This window comes from Callorhinus ursinus, unplaced genomic scaffold (assembly GCF_003265705.2).
Source record: "Callorhinus ursinus isolate GAN/ISIS: 27379988/994484 unplaced genomic scaffold, GSC_fseal_2.0 scaffold8, whole genome shotgun sequence".
NCBI lineage: Eukaryota > Metazoa > Chordata > Mammalia > Carnivora > Otariidae > Callorhinus > Callorhinus ursinus.
This window is the reverse complement of record NW_027397070.1, coordinates 32,593,124-32,613,834: the sequence shown is the minus strand read 5'-3', so window position 1 is coordinate 32,613,834 and position 20,711 is coordinate 32,593,124. Positions and strand designations below refer to the sequence as shown.

The 20,711-nt window shown below is 37.0% G+C and overlaps 1 protein-coding gene across 12 annotated transcripts in view; it reads right to left on the bottom strand.

Annotated features, from left to right (window-relative positions):
* KIAA0586 (KIAA0586 ortholog) overlaps nucleotides 1-20,711 on the bottom strand; it is a 129,361-nt gene that overhangs the window by 32,420 nt on the left and 76,230 nt on the right. For 11 of the 12 annotated variants that reach the window (XM_025869952.2, XM_025869953.2, XM_073895278.1 and 8 more), the window contains 2 exons: nucleotides 20,489-20,643; nucleotides 18,647-18,743 (listed from right to left, as the gene is read on the bottom strand). In XM_025869952.2, coding sequence (XP_025725737.1) covers nucleotides 18,647-18,743; nucleotides 20,489-20,643 — 252 coding nt within the window. Of the gene's footprint in view, nucleotides 1-1,432; nucleotides 1,663-18,646; nucleotides 18,744-20,488; nucleotides 20,644-20,711 lie in introns of those variants that run through there. The other variant, XM_073895276.1, reaches the window with a different exon arrangement.

The following is a 20,711-nucleotide window of genomic DNA, read 5'->3' as shown; positions in this document are numbered from 1 at the left end:
CCCGAAGCACAGCCCAGGGCACTGCGTCAGTCAGGCTTGGTGCTCAGCGTGGAGTCAGCTTAGGATTCTCTCTCTCCCTCTGCCCCTGCCCCTCCCCTGCTGATGTGTGACTTGAGCTGAAAGCAGACACTTAACTGACTGAGCCACCCAGGCACCCTTAAAAAATTATTTTTAAAACAAGAGTATTTACACTGAGCACTTGAGATTAGCACACAGAATATTTTCTGTTTCTAGTCAGCTGCTATTAATTACAAAGCACAAATGTTCCAGACTTCTAGCTTGAATGAAATGTATTCTTAAATAAACACCTAGAAATCCAATTTCTATTATATTGAAGACATAATGTATTATAAAAGCAGAGCCAAATATCTCCTCCTGAAGTGTTAAATACAGAAAAAAGATGTGAGTGGGGGGCCTGAATGGCTTGGTTAAGTATCTGACTCAATCTCAGCTCAGGTCATGATCTCAGGGTCCTGGGATAGAGCCTCACATCAGGCTCCGCGCTCAGTGGGGAGTCTGCTTGGGATTCTCTCTCCCTCTCTCTCTGTCCCTCCCTCCACCCCACCCACTTGTTTGCTTGCACGCACATTCTCTGTCAAATAAATAAATAAATCTTCTAAAAAAAAGATGTAAGTAAATATATGTAATATACTCAGCATCACATTTAAATATCTTTTAACAACAAAATCTTTTTTTAAAAGATTTTATTTCTTTATTTTGGGAGAGAGAGAGGGAGAGAGGGCGCAAGCACACACAACAGCAGGGGAGGGGCAGGGGCAGGGGCAGAGGGAGAGAGAGAATCCTAAGCTGACTCCACGCTGAGCACCAAGCCTGACGCAGCGCCCTAAGGCGCAATTCCACAACCCCAAGATCACGACCCCAGTGGAAATCAAGAGTCAGACGCTTAACTGACTGAGCCACCCAGGCACCCCAACAACAGAACATTTTTTAAATACATTCCCACATAACAAACTTTTAATACAAGTTAAGAAAATTCATAATGAGAAAAAGTGTCATAAAATCAGTAAGATTTAAGTTAGCTTTATTAAAGTATAATTTATACCCAGTAAGATTCACCCTTGACAAACACATATGGTTACATAACCACCACCACAATCAAGATCTAGAAGATCTACATCATCCCCAAAGTTCCTCCTGCCACTTGTAGTCAAACCCTCCTCTCACTCCTCAGAAGCCATTGATCTGTTCTCTATATAAACACTTCTGCTTTTTCCAAAATGTCATATAGCTATATTTGTCACAAAAATACAGTATGTGGCCTTTTGAAGTTGGCTTCTTTCACTTTATATAAAGCAGTGAGATTCATCCATGCTGTTATGTCTATCAGTATTCCATTCCTTTTCAGTGCTGAGTGGTATTCCTTGGTATGGATGCATCATACCTTGCTTACCCATTTACTGGTAGGAGCACATCTTGGTTGATTTCAGTTTTTGATAATCATAAATGAAACTGTTAAAAAATATTCAAGTACAGAGGCGGCTGGGTGGCTCAGTCGGTTAAGCGTCTGCCTTCGGCTCAGGTCGTGATCCCAGGGTCCTGGGATGGAGCCCCACGTCTGGCTCCTTGCTCAGCAGGGAGCCGGCTTCTCCCTCCCCTTCTGCCATCCCCCTGCCTCATCCTCTGCTTGTGCTCTCTGGCTCTCTGTGTCAAATGAATAAATAAAATCTTTAAAAAAAATTCAAGTACAGGTTTTATGTGACCATAAATTTTCAGTTCTCTTGAGTAAATAAATTACTCAAAAGTAATTTAGTAGTAGGAATAGTAATAGTAATAGCAAATAGACTGCTGGGTTATATGGTAAATTTATATTTAATTTTATAAGAAACTGCCAAAATGTTTTCCAAGGTGGCTGTAGCATTTTGCATTCCCACCAACAATGTATGAGAATTAGAATTGCTCTGCCTTCTCATCAATGCATGGTATTATCAGTTTCTTTGATTTCAGCCAACCTAATGGGTATTTGGTGGTATCTAATTTTTAATTTGCATTTCCCCAATAACTAATGATGTTTACCATCTTTCTGTGCGCTTATTTGCCATCCATATAACTTTTTTTGGTGAAGTTATCTGTTCAAATCTTTAAACTCATTTTTAAAATTGGGTTGTTCATTTTCCTACTATTGAGTTTTGTGTTTTTAAAATATATTCTGGGGGCACCTGGGTGGCTCAGTCAGTTGGGCATCTGCCTTTGGCTCAGCTTATGATCCCAGGGTCCTGGGATCGAGCCCCTGGGAGAGCCTGCTTCTCCCTCTCCCTCTACAGCTCCCCCTGCTTATGCTCTCTCTCTCTCTGTGTGTCAGATGAGTAAAATCTTTAAAAAAATAAAATAGTTTTTTAAAAATGGACAAATTCTGGATACAAGTTCTCTATCAAAAAGTAGATTTGCAAGTATTTTCTCCTAATACGTAGTTTTTCTTTTTTCATTCTCTTAGCAGTATCTTTTGAAGATGTTTTTATTTTGATTAAGTTCAATTAATCAATATATTCTTCTATGAACTAGGACTTTTTTAGAATATCTTAAAAATCTTTGCCCAACCAAAGGTCACAAAGATTTTCTCCTATATTTTCTTCTAGGGTTTTAGAGCTTTACATTTAGATTTAGGATCCATTTTGAACTAAGTTTTGTGTATGTTTTGAGATATGGGTCGAGGTTCATTTTTTGCGTGTAAGTGACCACTTGTCCCAATACCATTTGTTGAAAAGCTTATCCTTTCTTCATTAAAATCTTTGCCATTTGTGAAAAAAAAATCAACTGATCATAAATGTGTAGACTACTTTTGGACTCTATATTCTATTCCATTGACCTATCTACCTGTTCATCTTTGTGCCAATACTACACTATCATGATTACTATAGCTTTATAAAATGTTTTGAAGTCATAGTGTAAATCTCCCAACTTTTTTTTTAATTTTATTATGTTATGTTAATCACCATACATCATTAGTTTTTGATGTAGTATTCCATGATTCATTGTTAGCGTATAGCACCCAGTGCTCCATGCAGTACATGCCCTCTTAAATACCCATCACCAGGCTAACCCATCCCCCCACCCCCCTCCCCTCTAGAAGCCTCAGTTTGTTTCTCAGAGTCCATAGTCTCTCATGGTTCGTCTTCCCCTCCGATTTCCCTCCCCTTCATTTTTCCCTTCCTACTTTTTCTTTTTAAAATTACTTTGGCTATTCCAGCTCTCTACATTTCCTTATGAGCTTGTCAATTTCTACCAAAACCTTGTTAGAATTTTGATTGAGACTGCACTGAATCTGTAGGTCAATTTGGGGAGAACGGACATCTTAATTTCCAGTCTTCATCTATGAACATTTATCATCGATCCATTTATTTAAGTCTTTGATTTCTCTCATCAGATCTTTTTGTAGTTTTTAGCACACAAATCTTGCAAATATTTTATTAGATTTATACCTAAGTATTTCATGTTTCTGTTGCTATGATAAATTGTAGTTTTTATTTAATTTTTTTATGTTTAAAAATATTTTATTCATTTATTTTCAGAGAGAGAGAGAGAGAGAGAGAGCACAAGCAGTGGGGAATGGCAGAGGCAAAGGGAGAAGCAGAGTCCCCGCTGAGCAGGGAGCCTGACACAGGACTCGATCCCAAGACCCTGAGATCATGACCTGAACTGAAGGCAGAAGCTTAACCAACTGAACCACCCAGGCACCCCTAAATTGTAGTTTTTAATTATAATTTCCAATTTTCATTGCTAGTTCAAAGAAATATCATTGATCTTTGTACATTTTTTATAATCATGCATCAGCAAATTAGATTTAAATCAATCATCTTATTTCTTTTTTGTTCTTTTGCTATTGTTAGCCCTTTTCCCCTAATTTTCTACTTGCTTTTGGAATAACTGAGTATATATTTAACTTAGTACTATTTAAACATATTTTGATGGTTACTCTAGACTTTACAATATACATCTATCCCTTATCATCATCCACTTTCAAATCACATTATATCATAACATATACTGTAAGAAGCTTTCATCAGTACACGTTCAATTCTTGTATCTTATTTATCATGCTATCATTGTCATTTTATTTTTATAGTCACTAAAAACAATATTTTTGCATTTGACGTTAATTATCTTCTATAGTGACCAAAAAAATAAGAAATCTTTTATTTATACCTTCACTTTAGCCAACTCAGAAGCTCTTCATTTCTTTGTATAAATCCAAGTTTCTATCTGGTATCATTTAATTTCTACCTGAAAATTTCCTTTAAGGTTTTTCATTTGTTTGTTTGCTTGTTTGGGTACATGCCTGTCAGATTTTGTTTACCTGGAAAAAAAGTATTTATTTTGCCTTCATTTTTGAAGAGTATTTTTGCTGGATATAGAATTCTGGGTCGACTGAGGGTTTTTTTGTTTGTTTGTTTTTTCCCTTTCAGCACTTTAAAATGTTACTGTTTTGTCTTCTGGACTATATGTCTTGTAATAAGAAAAGCTGACATATTTCTTATATTTGCTCTTCTGTAAGTAGTCTACCTTTTTTCTCTGGCTACCTTCAATATTTTCTTTGTCTTTGGTTTTTAGCAGTTTGAATACAATGTGTATAAGTAGTTTTTCTTTTAATCTTGCTTGAAGTTCCTCTGAGATTCTTGGATTTGTGGTTTAATGTTCTTTGTTTTTCTTATAAAATTATTGATTATCTCATCAAGTATTCTTACTGTTCTGTTTGCTTTCTCTTTTCTTACTGGTATTCCAATTACATGTGTGTTTAGATATTTGATATTGCTCTTGAATGCTCAGATTTTTTTCACTCTTCTTTCTTTTTGCATTTCAACATCTACTGACTTGCCAAGTTTACTGATTCCTTGGCTGGCTGAACCTACTGATAAGCCCGCTTAAGTCATTCTTCATCTTTACTACTGGTTTACTACAACACTTCTATTTGAAGGTTTCTTATAATTTCCATCTCTCTGCTCAAATTCCCATCTGTTCATGCATGTTTTATCTATCTTTTCTACTAGGGTCTTTAACACATTGATTATAGTTAATTTTAAGTTCCAATATCTGAGTCTTCTATGAGTCTTGTTGTCTTAACTGTTTGGTCTCTTAAGAGTGAATTGTATTCTTGTGCTTTTTTTTTTTTTTAAGTTTTATTTATTTAAGTAATCTCCACACCCAATGTGGGGCTCAAACTCTCAACTCCGAGATCAAGAGTCACACACTCCTCTGACTGGGCCAGCCAGGAACCCCTTTTCTTGCTTTTTTTATGCTTGAGCTTTTGACTGAATGCCAGACATTTTGTATAAGACAACAGAGGCTGAGATATGTAGTATTTAAACATGGAAATGGGAACACTTTTTCTTCAGTTAGGCTATTAGTATGAGAAGTTGAGTAAATCAAGTCAGGAGTTAAGTTGGCTTTGAGTTTTGTTGTTGCTGCAGTTAACTTTGGTGTACCCAAAATACTTCCCAAAATGCTCGAGTGTCACTTTGTGTTTAGCATGGAGTAGGATGCCAGAGTGTTTTTCTTAATGTTCCTGTTCCACCTTCACCTTTCAGCCTTCACTGAACTTCTGTTCTAGAGAGGGAGTGTCTCTCTACACTCTTGTGCCTTGACTATATTAGACTGCTGCTGCTTGTTACTCACTATTTGTTGCTCACTTGGTGAGAGATACAGAAGGGATAGTTTTCTCTTGTCCTGGTCCAGCCTCAGTCCCAGGCAGATCCTACACACCTGGGTCTTGTGGTGGAGTTTTCTCAGTGATCCTGTCTCTCCTCCCTGTGGCAGCCAAATTCTGCCTTGTCCCTTTAGCAAGTTTTATGTAGGAGACTTTCCTACCTCTCTGCCAGCAATGAGAGACTTTTAATGGTACTAATATAAGATTTTGGGCCTAAGACTATTTCCTTCCTCTTCACCAAGAGTGGATGGTTTTTTTCTTTACACTTCTGGCAGCCAGTGGGTTTTCACCTGTGCTCCCGAGGTGATGGATATGCTGCCCCTTTCCCAGTGACTTAAGAATTTTGTTCTTACATGAAAAGGGTCCAAATGGGGCATCTGGTCTATTAAGTTGAAGTCACTCTTCTTCTAGGCCTGTACCAGTGAAGGATAATCTCTCTAGGCTTCTATCCTGCCTCTGAAACTTTCCTTTTCTAGAGGTCGTGGAGAAGAGACTGCAACTGAGCGTGAATTCCCCTTGTATCTGTAGCCACGATGGTTGTACACTTGGCCTTTAGCAACCCATTGAAAAAGTTTAGCCAAATATATCTTATCCACTTTCATGGTGCCTGGTGTGTCTTCCTGTGACTGTGCTCTGGCACAGTGAGATAGTGCTTGCGTCCCATCTCTTTAGAGGAGTCTGCATTTCTTGGACTTTAGGCTACTTAGTTGCTCTGCATCATAAGCTCTTTGATAGGTTCAAGAAATGTGATTTTGTAGTTTATCTGACATTTTATGATAGTTAGGGTAGAAGTGACATTCTTTCTACTTCCCTCATCCGAGGCAGAAACAGAACTCCCCAATTCAGCAACATTTTAAAGTGAATTTCTGTTTTATTAATCAATAATAGCATGAATTTGTAGAATACACATTTACTCAGACAATGCTTATTACACATTTGGATTTGTGGAATTTTGACAAATGTATTGGTCTGTGTCCCATCCCCTCCCTATCAGAGATCTACAAACATGATTTTGATATCACTGTTATACCTGAAGAGAAAAAAATGAACTCAAACTTTTGTGATTTTGAAATAATTAAGATCAATTATAAATTTGACAGCTATCATAACTTAGCTATATTTCAAATACAAAGGGAAAAAATTTACCACTTTATTAAAGAACAAAAATGATTTCATTTGCACATGTGGTCAGAAATAGCTTCTAAATATACATAACCTTTGAATTTCCTAATTCTTACATATTTAAATCACAATCACTGTATGTGAGATATAAAGGGTGCTAAAATGGCTAGGATTAAACTCAGGACATAATGTCAAAAATATCTGTGATACTTTAAGTATATTTCCCACAAAAATGTAACCTGCTTCTGATAAGTTATTATAATTATACTTATTATTTTTAGCACTTTGATACATATTTACTGATGAGTATATATAACCTACAAATATAAAACCTGAAGAATGCTGTGATTTTTTTTTTAAGATTTATTTATTTATTTTAGAGAAAGAGAGCATGGTAGGGAGGGGCAGAAGGAGAGAGAGTCCTAAGCCGACTCTGCACAGAGTACAACTTGGGGCTCAGTCTCATGACCCTAATATCACGACCTGAGCCAAAACCAAGAATTAGGTGCTTAACAAATTGCACCACCCAGACGCCCCAAGAATGCTGTGATTTTCAAGCAAATTGACAACTAATCTGCCTAACATTTAAGCACAAAACATAAGATCTAATTTTCCCCTTTGATTAGAGCATGTAAAGCATGTTTGACTTTCTAATTATAATTTATTATGATGGTCTTAAAATTTTAAGAGAAAAACTAAAGAGGAAAATTTTTTTTAAAGATTATTTATTTATTAATTTGAGAGAGAGAGAGAAAGAGCAAGCACACAAGCAGTGGGGAGGAGCACAGGGAGAGGGAGAAGCAGATTCCCCGATGCGGGGCTTGATCCCAGGACCCCAAGATCATGACCTGCACCAAAGGCAGCCGCTTAACCAACTGAGCCACGCAGGTGTCCCAGGAAGAAAATATTGTTTTTAAAGTGAACTATTTTGTGTTGGGAAAACTAGATAGCTACATGTAAAATAATGAAACTGGCCCACTTTCTAATGCCATATACAAAAATAAATTCAAAATGGACTAAAGACCTAAGTGTGAGGCTGAAACCATAAAAATCCTAGAACACAGGCAGTAATTTCTCTGACATCAGCCATAGCAACATTTTTCTAGACATGTTTCCTAAGGTAAGAGAAACAAAAGCAAAAATAAATTATTGGGACCACATCAAAATAAAAAGCTTTTGCACAGTGAAGGAAACCATCAATAAAACAAAATGGGAGAAGGTATTTGCAAATGATATACCCAATAAGGGGTTAATATCTAAAATATATAAAGAACTTTTATAACTCAACACTAAAAAACAATCTGGTTAAAAAATGGGCAGAGGACCTAAATAGACATTTTTCTAAAAAAGATATACAAGTGGTCGACAGAAACATAGAAAGATGCTCAATATCACTAATCATCAGGGAAATGCAAATCAAAACCACAAGGAGATACAACCTCACATCTGTAAGAATGGCTAAAATAAAAAAGACAAGAAATAACAAGTGTTGGCAAGTATGTGGAGAAAAAAGGACCCTTGAACACTGTTGGTGGGAATGTATATTGTTACAGCCCCTGTGGAAAATACAGAGGGCCTCAAAAAATTAAAAACAAAAATACCATATGATCCAACAATTCCACTACTGGATACTTTACCCCAAAAAAATAAAAATACTAATTTTAAAAGATATATACACTTCTATGTTTATTGCAGCATTATTTACAATAGCCAAGACATGGAAGCAACTTAAGTGTCCATTGATAGATAAATGGATAAGGAAGATATGATATGCAGGTGCACACATACACACCCCACAGGAATACACACCATCATAAAAAGGGGTAAGATTGTGCTATCTGAAACAACATGGATGGCCATAGAGGGTATTATGCTAAGTGAAGTAAGTCAGACTAAGAAAGACAAATACCATATGATTTCACTCTTACTTGTAATCTAAAAAATAAAGCAAATGAATAAACAAAAAACAGAATCAGACCTATAAATACAGAGAATAAACTGATGGTTGCCAGAGGGAAGGGTTGAGGGGAAATAGGCAAAACGGGTTAAGAGAAGTGGAAGGTACAGGTTTCCAGTTATGGAATGAATAAGTCACAGGAATAAAAAGCACAGCATAAGCAATATAGTCAGTGATATTGTAACAGTGTTGTATATAGTAGCTACCTGTGAGGAGCATAGCATAATGTATAAACTTCTCAAATCATTATGTTATACTCATAAAACTAATGTAACACTGTGTGTCAACTATACTGATAGACTGTAAAAAGATACTGATAGAATGTAAAAAATAAAAAAATAAAGTGAACTATTTTAATACATTATAGAATTTAATTGTTCCTGGGTTTATAACAAATAAGTGGATTTAAAACTAGTCTCTCATTAATATGGAAGAAAGTTAACTTGCACAGTAAAAGATGCAGTAAAAGTTAACTTGCATAATAAAAAGGAAAAAAAATTAAATGACTCACTAAAATCACTTAAATGGTTGCTTTCACTATAAAATCATTAATCAAGACATAGAATCAGGTAAGTGGTATCATGTGGTTGAAAATATATGCAATGAATTCAATACCAAATGAAAGAGTTTCACTCTTATATTCCAAAGACAGTCATCTGTCAGATCAATTCGATTTATATTACAACCTGAAAGTCATAATCAAAGAGGGAGAAAATAAGGATTTTACAGATTTCTTGGAAGCATAGACCCATGTCCTACCAAATCTTTGGTCAGTTTTTAATGATCACTGAAAGAGCTGCTACTTCTAGTAAGCTTCTTGATTCTTTATATACACATATTAAACTAATACACATTTCAAAGTGAAATAAATACATGATACTTCCCCCTGAAATAGTCATAATTTGGGGTTCAAGTATTCTTGGAAGCATTTATCTGTCAGAAAAGATGGTTTTGATTCCCTTGTGATAAAGTGAATTTCCTTCATTATCTTAAAGGCCTCTGTATGAGAGATAGGATTGAATTCCTTCAAGGCCACCCAAAATCCTGAGAGTCCTGAGAAGATGATTTTGGCACTCTGACTCTCCTATTCTCTGAAATGTTTGTTAATGTCTTAGAGTTTCAACAACAACAACAAAAATAAAGCCCACAAAATTTATGGGAAAAAAGTCATAACTGACTATATTTGCCAAGGCAATCATATTCATTCAAAAAATTTTCAGTATGGAGATGTGTATCAATTACAGAGTGAAACATTTGGCTTCTATTTTAAAATGTTCTATTTATAGCTCACTGGGTATTTATTTGTGTCAGTCAAAACTGATATAGGTCTGCTTTCCTAACTTCTGTACTACATATAAAGTTAAGTGAAAAAAAAATTACATATATTAAGTCCAACTGTTCTAAATTCTTTCTAGATAAAACTTCCTTTAAAGGGCTAACATCTTGGTTTCTTTTATTCTTATGATTTTTATTGACTCATTAAATGTTAATTAGACATTATTTAATGACATTGTACTTAATGACAGTTTGTTGTGAATCCATAAGAATTTAACTATTGCCACCTTGTGGTCAGACGTTCATATATGTGACACAGAGAACAATGTCACTTTCCTAGAGAGATACTTTAAAATCTTACCAAATTTTCCTATCAATTGAGAAAAATGATCATTTCATTATATACAATATCTCCCAGGGAGAAAAAATTTATTAATAATTTTAAGAAATTATAACTTTTAAAAACCTAACTTAAATATATAGTATTTGACCATGAATGTAAACAGTACTCAGCAGAAAATCAAGTCAGTCCTGATATTATCTTAGAAGCATTTATTTGCTTATATCTATATGCTGTAATGATTCAGTTTTAAATACTATAAGAGTTTTACAAGCAAGTTTTTATGGGATTCTAAAATACAATATTAACACTACTGTACCATGGTTAGGTTGAAAAAGTGGTCAGGAAGGCAAAGTTCTGAGAAGCTGCAGCAAGAGAGGAACAGAAAACAGAAAAGTAAAAACCTAAAACCTACATAGCATAATTTGAATAATTATCTTGAGTACTTTCTCATTTAAGGCTTCCCTAAACACTAACTGCTAAGTTACATTTGCAATTATATTAGCATTCAATAAATGAAACAAAAAAAAGGGGGGGCGGAGCAAGATGGGGGAGGAGTAGGAGACCTGGATTTCGTCTGGTCCCAGGAATTCAGCTGGATAGGGATCAAACCATTCTGAACACCTACGAACTCAACAGGAGATTGAAGAAAAGAATAGCAACAACACTCTGAACAGAAAAGCGACCACTTTCTGGAAGGTAGGATGTGCGGAAAAGTGAATCCGAGGATAGACGGCGGAGAAGGGGGCCTCCGTCGGCCACTTCTGGCAACTGACAGAGAGCGGAGCACAAAATCGGAACTTTTAGAAGTTGGCTGCGCTGAGGGATATGGCTCCAGTGGCTAAGCGGGAGGTGGAACCCTCGCGGGACAGTGTGGTCTCAGGACCCTCGGGGTCACAGAAAGACCGGGGGTGCCTGAGTGCAGCAGAGCTCCCAGGTATTGGAGCAGGGAAGCCGGCTGCAGAGATGGAGCCGAGTCATGGGCTCTCAGCTGGGGGTTGCCATAAACTGTGATCAGCGACACAGTCGGGCCAGTGCTCCTCCAGCAGGGACCCAACAAGCGGCTGAGCTGGGGAGACTCCCCTTCCTCCCCCAGGAGGAGCAGCGCAGGAGAGCAACACAGGGATCTGCTGGGTTTGGAGACTCCACACCTAGTCGGGTGCCAGACATAAAAACGCTCGGTCACAGGCCGGGTGAGCACGGAGTGCAGCCGGAGACCGGGGAGACGGGAGTGATTGACTGCTTTTCTCTGGGGGCTCACTGAGGAGCGGGGCCCCAAGGTCTCGGCTCCTCCCGTGTAGAGATTGGGAAGCCGCCATTTTCACTCTCGTCCCCCAAAGCTGTACCGAGAGCTTGCAGGGAACAAAAGCTCCCGAGAGCAAACCCAAGCAGATGACATAGCCCGAACGGGCAGGGGCGGGGCAATTCCGCCTCCGGCAAAGACATTTGGGAACCACGGCAACAGGCCCCTCCCCCAGAAGATCAGCAAGAACAGCCAGCCAAGACCAAGTTCACCGATCAATGAGAACAGCAGAACTCCAGAGCTAGGGAAATACTGCACATAGAATCCATGGCTTTTTTACCATGATTCTTTAGTCTTTCAAAGTTAATTTTTTTAACTTTTTTTTTTAATTTTTGTTTTTCCCTTTTTCAACCAACATCTTAAAAATCCCTTTTTTAAAAAAACATTTTTATTTTTCATTTTTAGAGTCATAATCTATCCCTTCATAGTAGTTACCCTTATTTTTGGCATATATATATAAGTTCTCTCTTTAAAATTTTGAGATAGTTTCTTCTAACAGATCAAAATATACCCTAAATCTCTAGTGTACTGCTTTGTTCTACTCTCCTGCCTGATCACCTTCTCTCCCCCATTTTTTTCTTTCTTTTTTTTAAATCCTCTTCTTTCTTTTTTCAAACAACTTATCAATTCCTTTTACAAAATTTTTTATAATTTTCATCTTTACAGTCATATTCCATCCCTTCATCGTATCAACCCTTATTTGGTACATATATAAATAATTCTTTCTTCCTTTAAAATTTTGGGAGGCACTGTCTTCTAACAGACAAAAATACACCCAAAAACTAGTGTGTGCCACTGATCTATGCACCAGCCTGATCATATTTGATCATATTCTGTTTTTTTGTTTTGTTCCGTTTTTGTTTGTTTTTATCTTTTTCTTTTCTTTTTTTTTTCCTCTTTCTTTCCCTTTCTTTTCCCCTGGTTTCAGGTCTTTTCTGATTTGTTTAGTGTATATTTTTCTGGGGTCGTTGTTACCCTGTTAGCATTTTGCTCTCTCATTCATCTATTCTCCTCTGGACAAAATGCCAAGATGAAAAAAAATCACCTCAACAAAAGGAACAAGAGGTAGTACCGACTGCCAGGGACCTACTCAATACGGACATTAGTACGATGTCGGACCTAGAGTTCAAAATCATGATTTTAAAGATACTAGCTGGACTTGAAAAAAGCGTGGAAGTTATTAGAGAAACGCTTTCTGGAGAAATAAAAGAACTAAAATCTAACCAAGTTGAAATCAAAAAGGCTATTAATGAGGTGCAATCAAAATGGGGGTGCTAACTTCTAGGATAAATGAGGCAGAAGAGAGAATCGGTGATATCGAAGAACAAATGATGGAAAATAAAGAAGCTGAGAAAAGGAGAGATAAACAACTACTGAATCACGAGGGCAGAATTCGAGAGATAAGTGATACCATAAGACGAAACAACATTAGAATAATTGGGATCCCAGAAGAAGAAGAAAGAGAGAGAGGGGCAGAAGGTATATTGGAGCAAATTATAGCAGAGAACTTCCCTAATGTGGGGAAGGAAGCAGGCATCAAAATCCAGGAGGCACAGAGAACCCCTCTCAAAATCAATAAAAATAGGTCAACACCCTGACATCTAATAGTAAAACTTACGAGTCTCAGAAACAAAGAGAAAATCCTGAAAGCAGCTCGGGAGAAGATATGTAACCTACAATGGTAGAAACATTAGATTGGCAACAGACCTATCCACAGAGACCTGGCAGGCCAGAAAGAATGGGCATGATATATTCAGAGCACTAAATGAGAAAAATATGCAGCCAAGAATACTATATCCAGCTAGGCTGTCATTGAAAACAGAAGGAGAGATAAGCTTCCAGGACAAACAAACACTAAAGAAAGAACAAGAAATAAAGCCCTACAAGAAATATGGAAAGGGGTCCTCTAAACAAAGAGAGAGCCTAAAAGCAGCATAGACCAGAAAGGAACACAGACAATGCACAGTAACAGTCACCTTACAGGCAATACAATGGCACTAAATTCCTATCTTTCAATAGTTACCCTGAATGTAAATGGGCTAAATGCCCCAATCAAAAGACACAGGCTATCAGATTGGATTAAAAAATAAGACCCATCGATATGCTGTCTGCAAGAGACTCATTTTAGACCCAAAGACACCCCCACATTGAAAGTGAGGGGGTGTAAAAGCATTTACCATGCTAATGGACACCAAAAGGAAGCTGGGGTGGCAATCCTTGTATCAGACAAATTAGATTTTAAACCAAAGACTGTAATAAGAGATGAGGAAGGACACTATATCCTACTTAAAGGGTCTATCCAACAAGAAGATGTAACAATTATAAATATCTATGCCCCTAACATGGGAGCAGCCAATTATATAAGGCAATTAATAACAAAAGCAAAGAAACACATTGACAATAATACAATAATAGTGGGGGACTTTAACACCCCCTGACTGAAATGGACAGATCATCTAAGCAAAAGATCAACAAGGAAATAAAGACTTTAAACGACACACTGGACCAAATGGACTTCACAGACATACTCAGAACATTCCATCCCAAAGCAACGGAATACACATTCTTCTCTAGTGCCCATGGAACATTCTTCAGAACTGATCACATCCTGGGTCACAAATCAGGTCTCAGCCGGTACCAAAAGATTGGGATTATTCCCTGCATATTTTCAGACCACAGTGCTTTGAAACTAGAACTCAATCACAAGAGGAAAGTCAGAAAGAACTCAAATACATGGAGGCTAAAGAGCATCCTACTAAAGAATGAATGGGTCAACCAGGAAGTTAAAGAAGAATTTAAAAAATTCATGGAAACCAATGAAAATGAAAACACAACTGTCCAAAATCTTTGGGATACAGCAAAGGCAGTCCTGAGAGGAAAGTATATAGCAATACAAGCCTTTCTCAAGAAACAAGAAAGGTCTCAAATACACAACCTAACCCTACACCTAAAGGAGCTAGAGAAAAAACAGCAAATAAAGCCTAAACCCAGCAGGAGAAGAGAAGTAATAAAGATCAGAGCAGAAATCAATGAAATAGAAACCAAAAGACTAGGAGCTGGTTCTTTGACAGAATTAACAAGATTGATAAACCCCTGGCCAGACATAGCAAAAAGAAAAGAGAAATGACCCAAATCAACAAAATCATGAATGAAAGAGGAGAGATCACAACCAACACCAAAGAAATACAGACAGTTATAAGAACATATTATGAGCAACTCTATGCCAGCAAATTAGATAACCTGGAAGAAATGGATGCATTCCTAGAGATGTATCAACTACCAAAACTGAACCAGGAAGAAATAGAAAACCTGAATAGATCTATAACCACTAAGGAAATTGAAGCAGTCATCAAAAATCTCCCAAGAAACAAAAGCCCAGGGCCAGATGGCTTCCCAGGGGAATTCTACCAAACATTTCAAGAAGAATTAATACCTATTCTCCTGAAACTGTTCCAAAAAAATAGAAATGGAAGGAAAACTTCCAAACTCATTTTATGAGGCCACCATTACTGTGATCCCCAAACCAGACAAAGACCCCATCAAAAAGGAGAATTACAGACCAATATCCTTGATGAACATGGATGCAAAAATTCTCACCAAAATACTAGCCAATAGGATCCAACAGGACTTTAAAAGGATTATTCACCACAACCAAGTGGGATTTATCCCTGGGCTGCAAGGTTGGTTCAACATCCGCAAATCAATCAACATGATACAATATATTAACAAAAGAAAGAACAAGAATCATATGATCCTCTCAATAGATGCAGAAAAAGCATTTGACAAAGTACAGCACCCTTTCTTGATGAAAACTCTTCAGAGTATAGGGATAGAGGGTACATACCTCAATATCATAAAAGCCATCTACGAAAAACCTACAGCGAATATGATTCTCAATGGGGAAAAGCTGAGAGCTTTCCCCCTAAGGTCAGGAACACAGCAGGGATGTCCACTATCACCACTGCTATTCAACATCGTATTAGAAGTCCTAGCCACAGCAATCAGACAACAAAAAGAAATCAAAGGCATCCAAATCAGCAAAGAAGAAGTCAAACTCTCACTGTTTGCAGATGATATGATACTTTATGTGGAAAACCCAAAAGACTCCACCCCAAAACTGCTAGAACTCATACAGGAATTCAGTAAATTGGCCAGATATAAAATCAATGCACAGAAATCAGTGGCATTCCTATACACCAACAACAAGACAGAAGAGAGACAAATTAAGGAGTCGATCCCATTTACAATTGCACCCAAAACCATAAGATACCTAGGAATAAATCTAACCAAAGAGGCAAAGGATCTGTACTCAGAAAACTATAGAATACTCATTAAAGAAATTGAGGAAGACACAAAGAAATGGAAAAACGTTCCATGCTCATGGATTGGAAGAACAAATATTGTGAAGATGTCAATGCTACCTAGAGCAAGCTACACACTCAAAGCAATCCCCATCAAAATACCATCAACTTTTTTCAAAGAAATGGAACAAATAATCCTAAAATTTGTATGGAACCAGAAAAGACCCTGAATAGCCAGAGGAATGTTGAAAAAGAAAAGCAAAGCTGGCAGCATCACATTTCCAGACTTCCAGCTCTATTACAAAGCTGTCATCATCAAGACAGTATGGTACTGGCACAAAAACAGACACATGGATCAATGGAACAGAAGAGAGAGCCCAGAAATGGACGCTCAACTCTATGGTCAACTAATCTTCGACAAAGCAGGAAGGAATGTCCAATGGAAAAAAGACAGTCTCTTCAACATGTGGTGTTGGGAAAATTGGACGGCCACATGGCAGAAGAATGAAACTGGACCATTTCCTTACACCACACACAAAAATAGACTCAAAATGGATGAAAGACCTAAATGTGAGACAGGAATCCATCAAAATCCTAGAGAACACAGGCAGCAACCCCTTCGACCTCAGCCGCAGCAACTTCTTCCTAGAAACATCGTCAAAGGCAAGAGAAGCAAGGGTGAAAATGAACTACTGGGATTTCATCAAGATAAAACGCTTCTGCACAGCAAAAGAAACAGTCAACAAAACCAAAAGACAACTGACAGAATGGGAGAAGATATTTGCAAATGACATATCAGATAAAGGGCTAGTATCCAAAATCTATAAAGAACCTATCAAACTCAATACCCCAAGAACAAATAATCCAATCAAGAAATGGGCAGAAGATATGAACAGACATTTTTCCAAAGAAAACATCCAAATGGCCAATAGACACATGAAAAAGTGCTCAACATCGCTCGGCATCAGGGAAGTCCAAATCAAAACCTCAATGAGATACCACCTCACACCAGTCAGAATGGCTAAAATTCACAAATCAGGAAACGATAGATATTGGCGGGGATGCGGAGAAAGGAGAACCCTCCTACACTGTTGGTGGGAATGCAAGCTGGTGCAACCACTCTGGAAAACAGTATGGAGGTTCCTCAAAAAGTTGAAAATAGAGCTACCATGTGATCCAGCAACTGCACTACTGGGTATTTACCACAAAGATACAAATGTAGGGATCCGAAGGGGTACGTGTACCCCGATGTTTATACCAGCAATGTCCACAATAGCCAAACTGTGGAAAGAGCCAAGATGTCCATCGACAGATGAATGGATAAAGAAGATGTGGTATATATATACAATGGAATATTATGCAGCCATCAAAAGGAAAGAGATCTTGCCATTTGCAACGACGTGGATAGAACTGGAGGGTGTTATGCTGAGTGAAATAAGTCAATTAGAGAAAGACATGTATCATATGACCTCACTGATAGGAGGAATTCTTAATCTCAGGAAACAAACTGAGGGTTGCTGGAGTGGGGGTAGGGTGGGAGGGATGGGGTGGCTGGGTGATAGACACCGGGGAAGGTATATGCTATGGTGAGCGCTGTAAATTGTGCAAGACTGTTGAATCACAGACCTGTACCTCTGAAACAAATAATGCAATATATGTTAAGAAAAAAAAAAGAAGAGAAGAAGATAGCAGGAGGGGAAGAATGAAGGGGAGGAAATCGGAGGGGGAGACGAACCATGAGAGACGATGGACTCTGAGAAACAAACTGAGGGTTCTAGAGGGGAGGGGAGTGGGGGGATGGGTTAGCCTGGTGATAGGTATTAAAGAGGGCATGTTCTGCATGGAGCACTGGGTATTATGCACAAACAATGAATCATGGAACACTACATCAAAAACTAATGATGTAATGTATGGTGATTAACATAACAATAAAAAATTTAAAGAAAAAAGTGAAACAAAAAACACAATTATAAAAGCAAATAAAAACATTCTACTCCTCAAAAGATTCCTAATACTTCTTCCTAGATAGTGGAAATAAAGTTTTGAAACATAAGATATCTTAATTTCTACTGCCAAATTTCAGAATTTGGGTTATATTAAATTGAAATGACTAAGAATCAAGAAGGTAAATAAATCACAAAGCCAACAGTCTTTCAGAAACATAAAGGCAACGTCAAACTGCTGTGATGCTGATGGTAGAGATGAAGTTCAACCACACAACTTTGAGCAGTACAGAAAAGGTCATTCATATTAATAGCATTTAACGTTGAGAGTCCTTGGTTTTCTTACATTGTACTTATTGTTAACATCACCCACAACACTAAATAGCCCTTATAAAAAGCACTTTACAGCCATAGTCCCTGCTTTTATCATATTATAATTTAAAATAGACAACTATGACACAGATAAAGGCCTATATGTAGATAAAAAGGCATTCAGTTGTACCAGAACCAAAGGGTAAAATTAAAGGAAAAACACTAAGAATTTTAAAAATCCATTAGAAATAGTGTTTATTGGTAAAAAGAACACACATACAGTCAAATATGATACCAGATTCTTTATCCCAATGGACCAAGAGAAAACAAAAAACCTATAGACAAGAATGAGATGTATATAAAAATAAAGAATTCGCATTATTCAATATCAGGACAAGTATCGAACTATTATATTACAAGAAAATGAATCTTACCTTGTTGCTGTGAAAGCGAAGTATCAGATTTATTTCTTACACGTATTATACGACTTTGTGCAGGCTTACGTTCAACTTGCTTAACATCTTGGTCATGCTTTTGTTGGTATAAAGAATTTAAGACATGAAGTCATAATATTGTCTTTTATAATATAATCTTTTAAAGTTAAAGATTTTTGAGCAATAAAATTATTTAGATATTTCTTACACAAAATTTTTTTTAAAGATTTTATTTATTTATTTGAGAGATAGAGAGCACGAGACACAAAATTTGAATATTATGCATGCTTTCTAATTGCTAAATGGGTGATAGAGTACACATTAATGTGTAACGCTAATGAAAAGATACTGGAAATAAAATCTTTAAAAAGATTTGGATGATATACACAGATTTCAAATATTCAAATTATTTCTATTTTTACTAGAGAACTCAGAGCTCCTTATAAATCAAACTATTCTAGATATATACACATGATGAATTTAGACAGGATAAAAACTTAATTTGCTTGTAAGCTCTCCCATATAACCACTTTTACATAAAACGAAAATCTGCATAATGCACTGCAATTTTCGAAGAGCTTTTATATATAGTAACATCATCTAATTCTCACAAGAGAATGAGTAGGTATTGTTACCCTCCTTCACCATTCAAGAAATGTATATTCTACCATAAGCCCTGTCGCCTCTCTTCCTTACCTATAACGTAACCAAATTTGAAACTGACAGTAGTCACACATTCTTTCACAATCACACATCACGAATTGCGAAGCCATTTTCTTTCTTCCTTTTCCTGCTTTATGGGCTTAGTTATGAATGAGTTCCTGAAAACAGCTATCAGATACACTTTGACAGGAATTTAAAAAGCTACCTCTGGATTCTTATCAATGACCAGTTGACCCACAAGCTGAACCCAGGCAATCAGAGGCTCCTTACTCTTTCTCTGTCTTTGGAATATATGTCCCACCTACTATTTCCATACTAGCAGTTGTTGAGAGAGTAAGTTGTTAAGAGGCCATCTGGACTGAATACCTGACTAAACCAAAATGAAGGCTTCCATATATACTTTTAAGATTCTGGTGGGTGGGTGCAGAGATCTACTTGTCTTACAGTTGTCCGAGACAAGCCTCATCAGTAAGTTCCCTTACTTACTGAACCTGCCACCCACCACTCTGAAGTGGTCTGTGTCTTTATTCAGTCTCTCCTTACTCTCCATGCATAGGAAGCCAGTTTTGAATTTCACCCAGGAAACTCCTGAGGTAGCAACCAGTAATACCAACACCGTGCAATGCTATACAATACCATGCAATAAATACTAAGTGAATACATTAACCTACAGTGAGAAATGCATTGCTATTACACAGATACAAAACTGTTTTTAATAACACGAACATTTCTTTACATGTTGAAGAGTAATTTATTTTTTCAGTACACAAGATTACACAGGCCACTGGCCTAACTCAGTATGAAATTTCTTATGCTTTCATGTTAACAACTTTTGCAAATTTTAATATAATAAATAATTCTTGAGTACCTACTATGGCAAATTACTGAGCTCGATATTGCATGGGGATCCAAAGTATAAATGATAATAGCTACCTAACTAGGTGACAAGCACTTTACATATATATATACATATATATATGGGGAAACTGAGGCTTAGAAAAAGGCTATGTATTCAAGGGCACTGCTAGATTCCTAAAAGCTAAGATTTGTATCCAAGCGTGAATTAGTAAATAAAGGAAGCATGACTCCAAAGACTATGTTCTTGACAGTATACCATGTTAAGACAATATTGTTACCATATTCATTTTAAGTAAAGTACAAACGTTATTAATTGGGTACCTGATGAATATCTTCAGCAGCTCCTGATAACATAACATCATTTTCTGGTACTGTCAAAAGTGTTGTGGGAAGGGCAGGGTTAGAATTTGGCTGCAATTCCAATTCTCCCAAACTCCTTGGACCATGACTAGCACATGAATCTTCATAACCACCACCTGTTGTCAAAGATATAAACAAAAAGTAAAAATTGTTTAATTTATCTTAGAAAAAGAACAAGTAATTG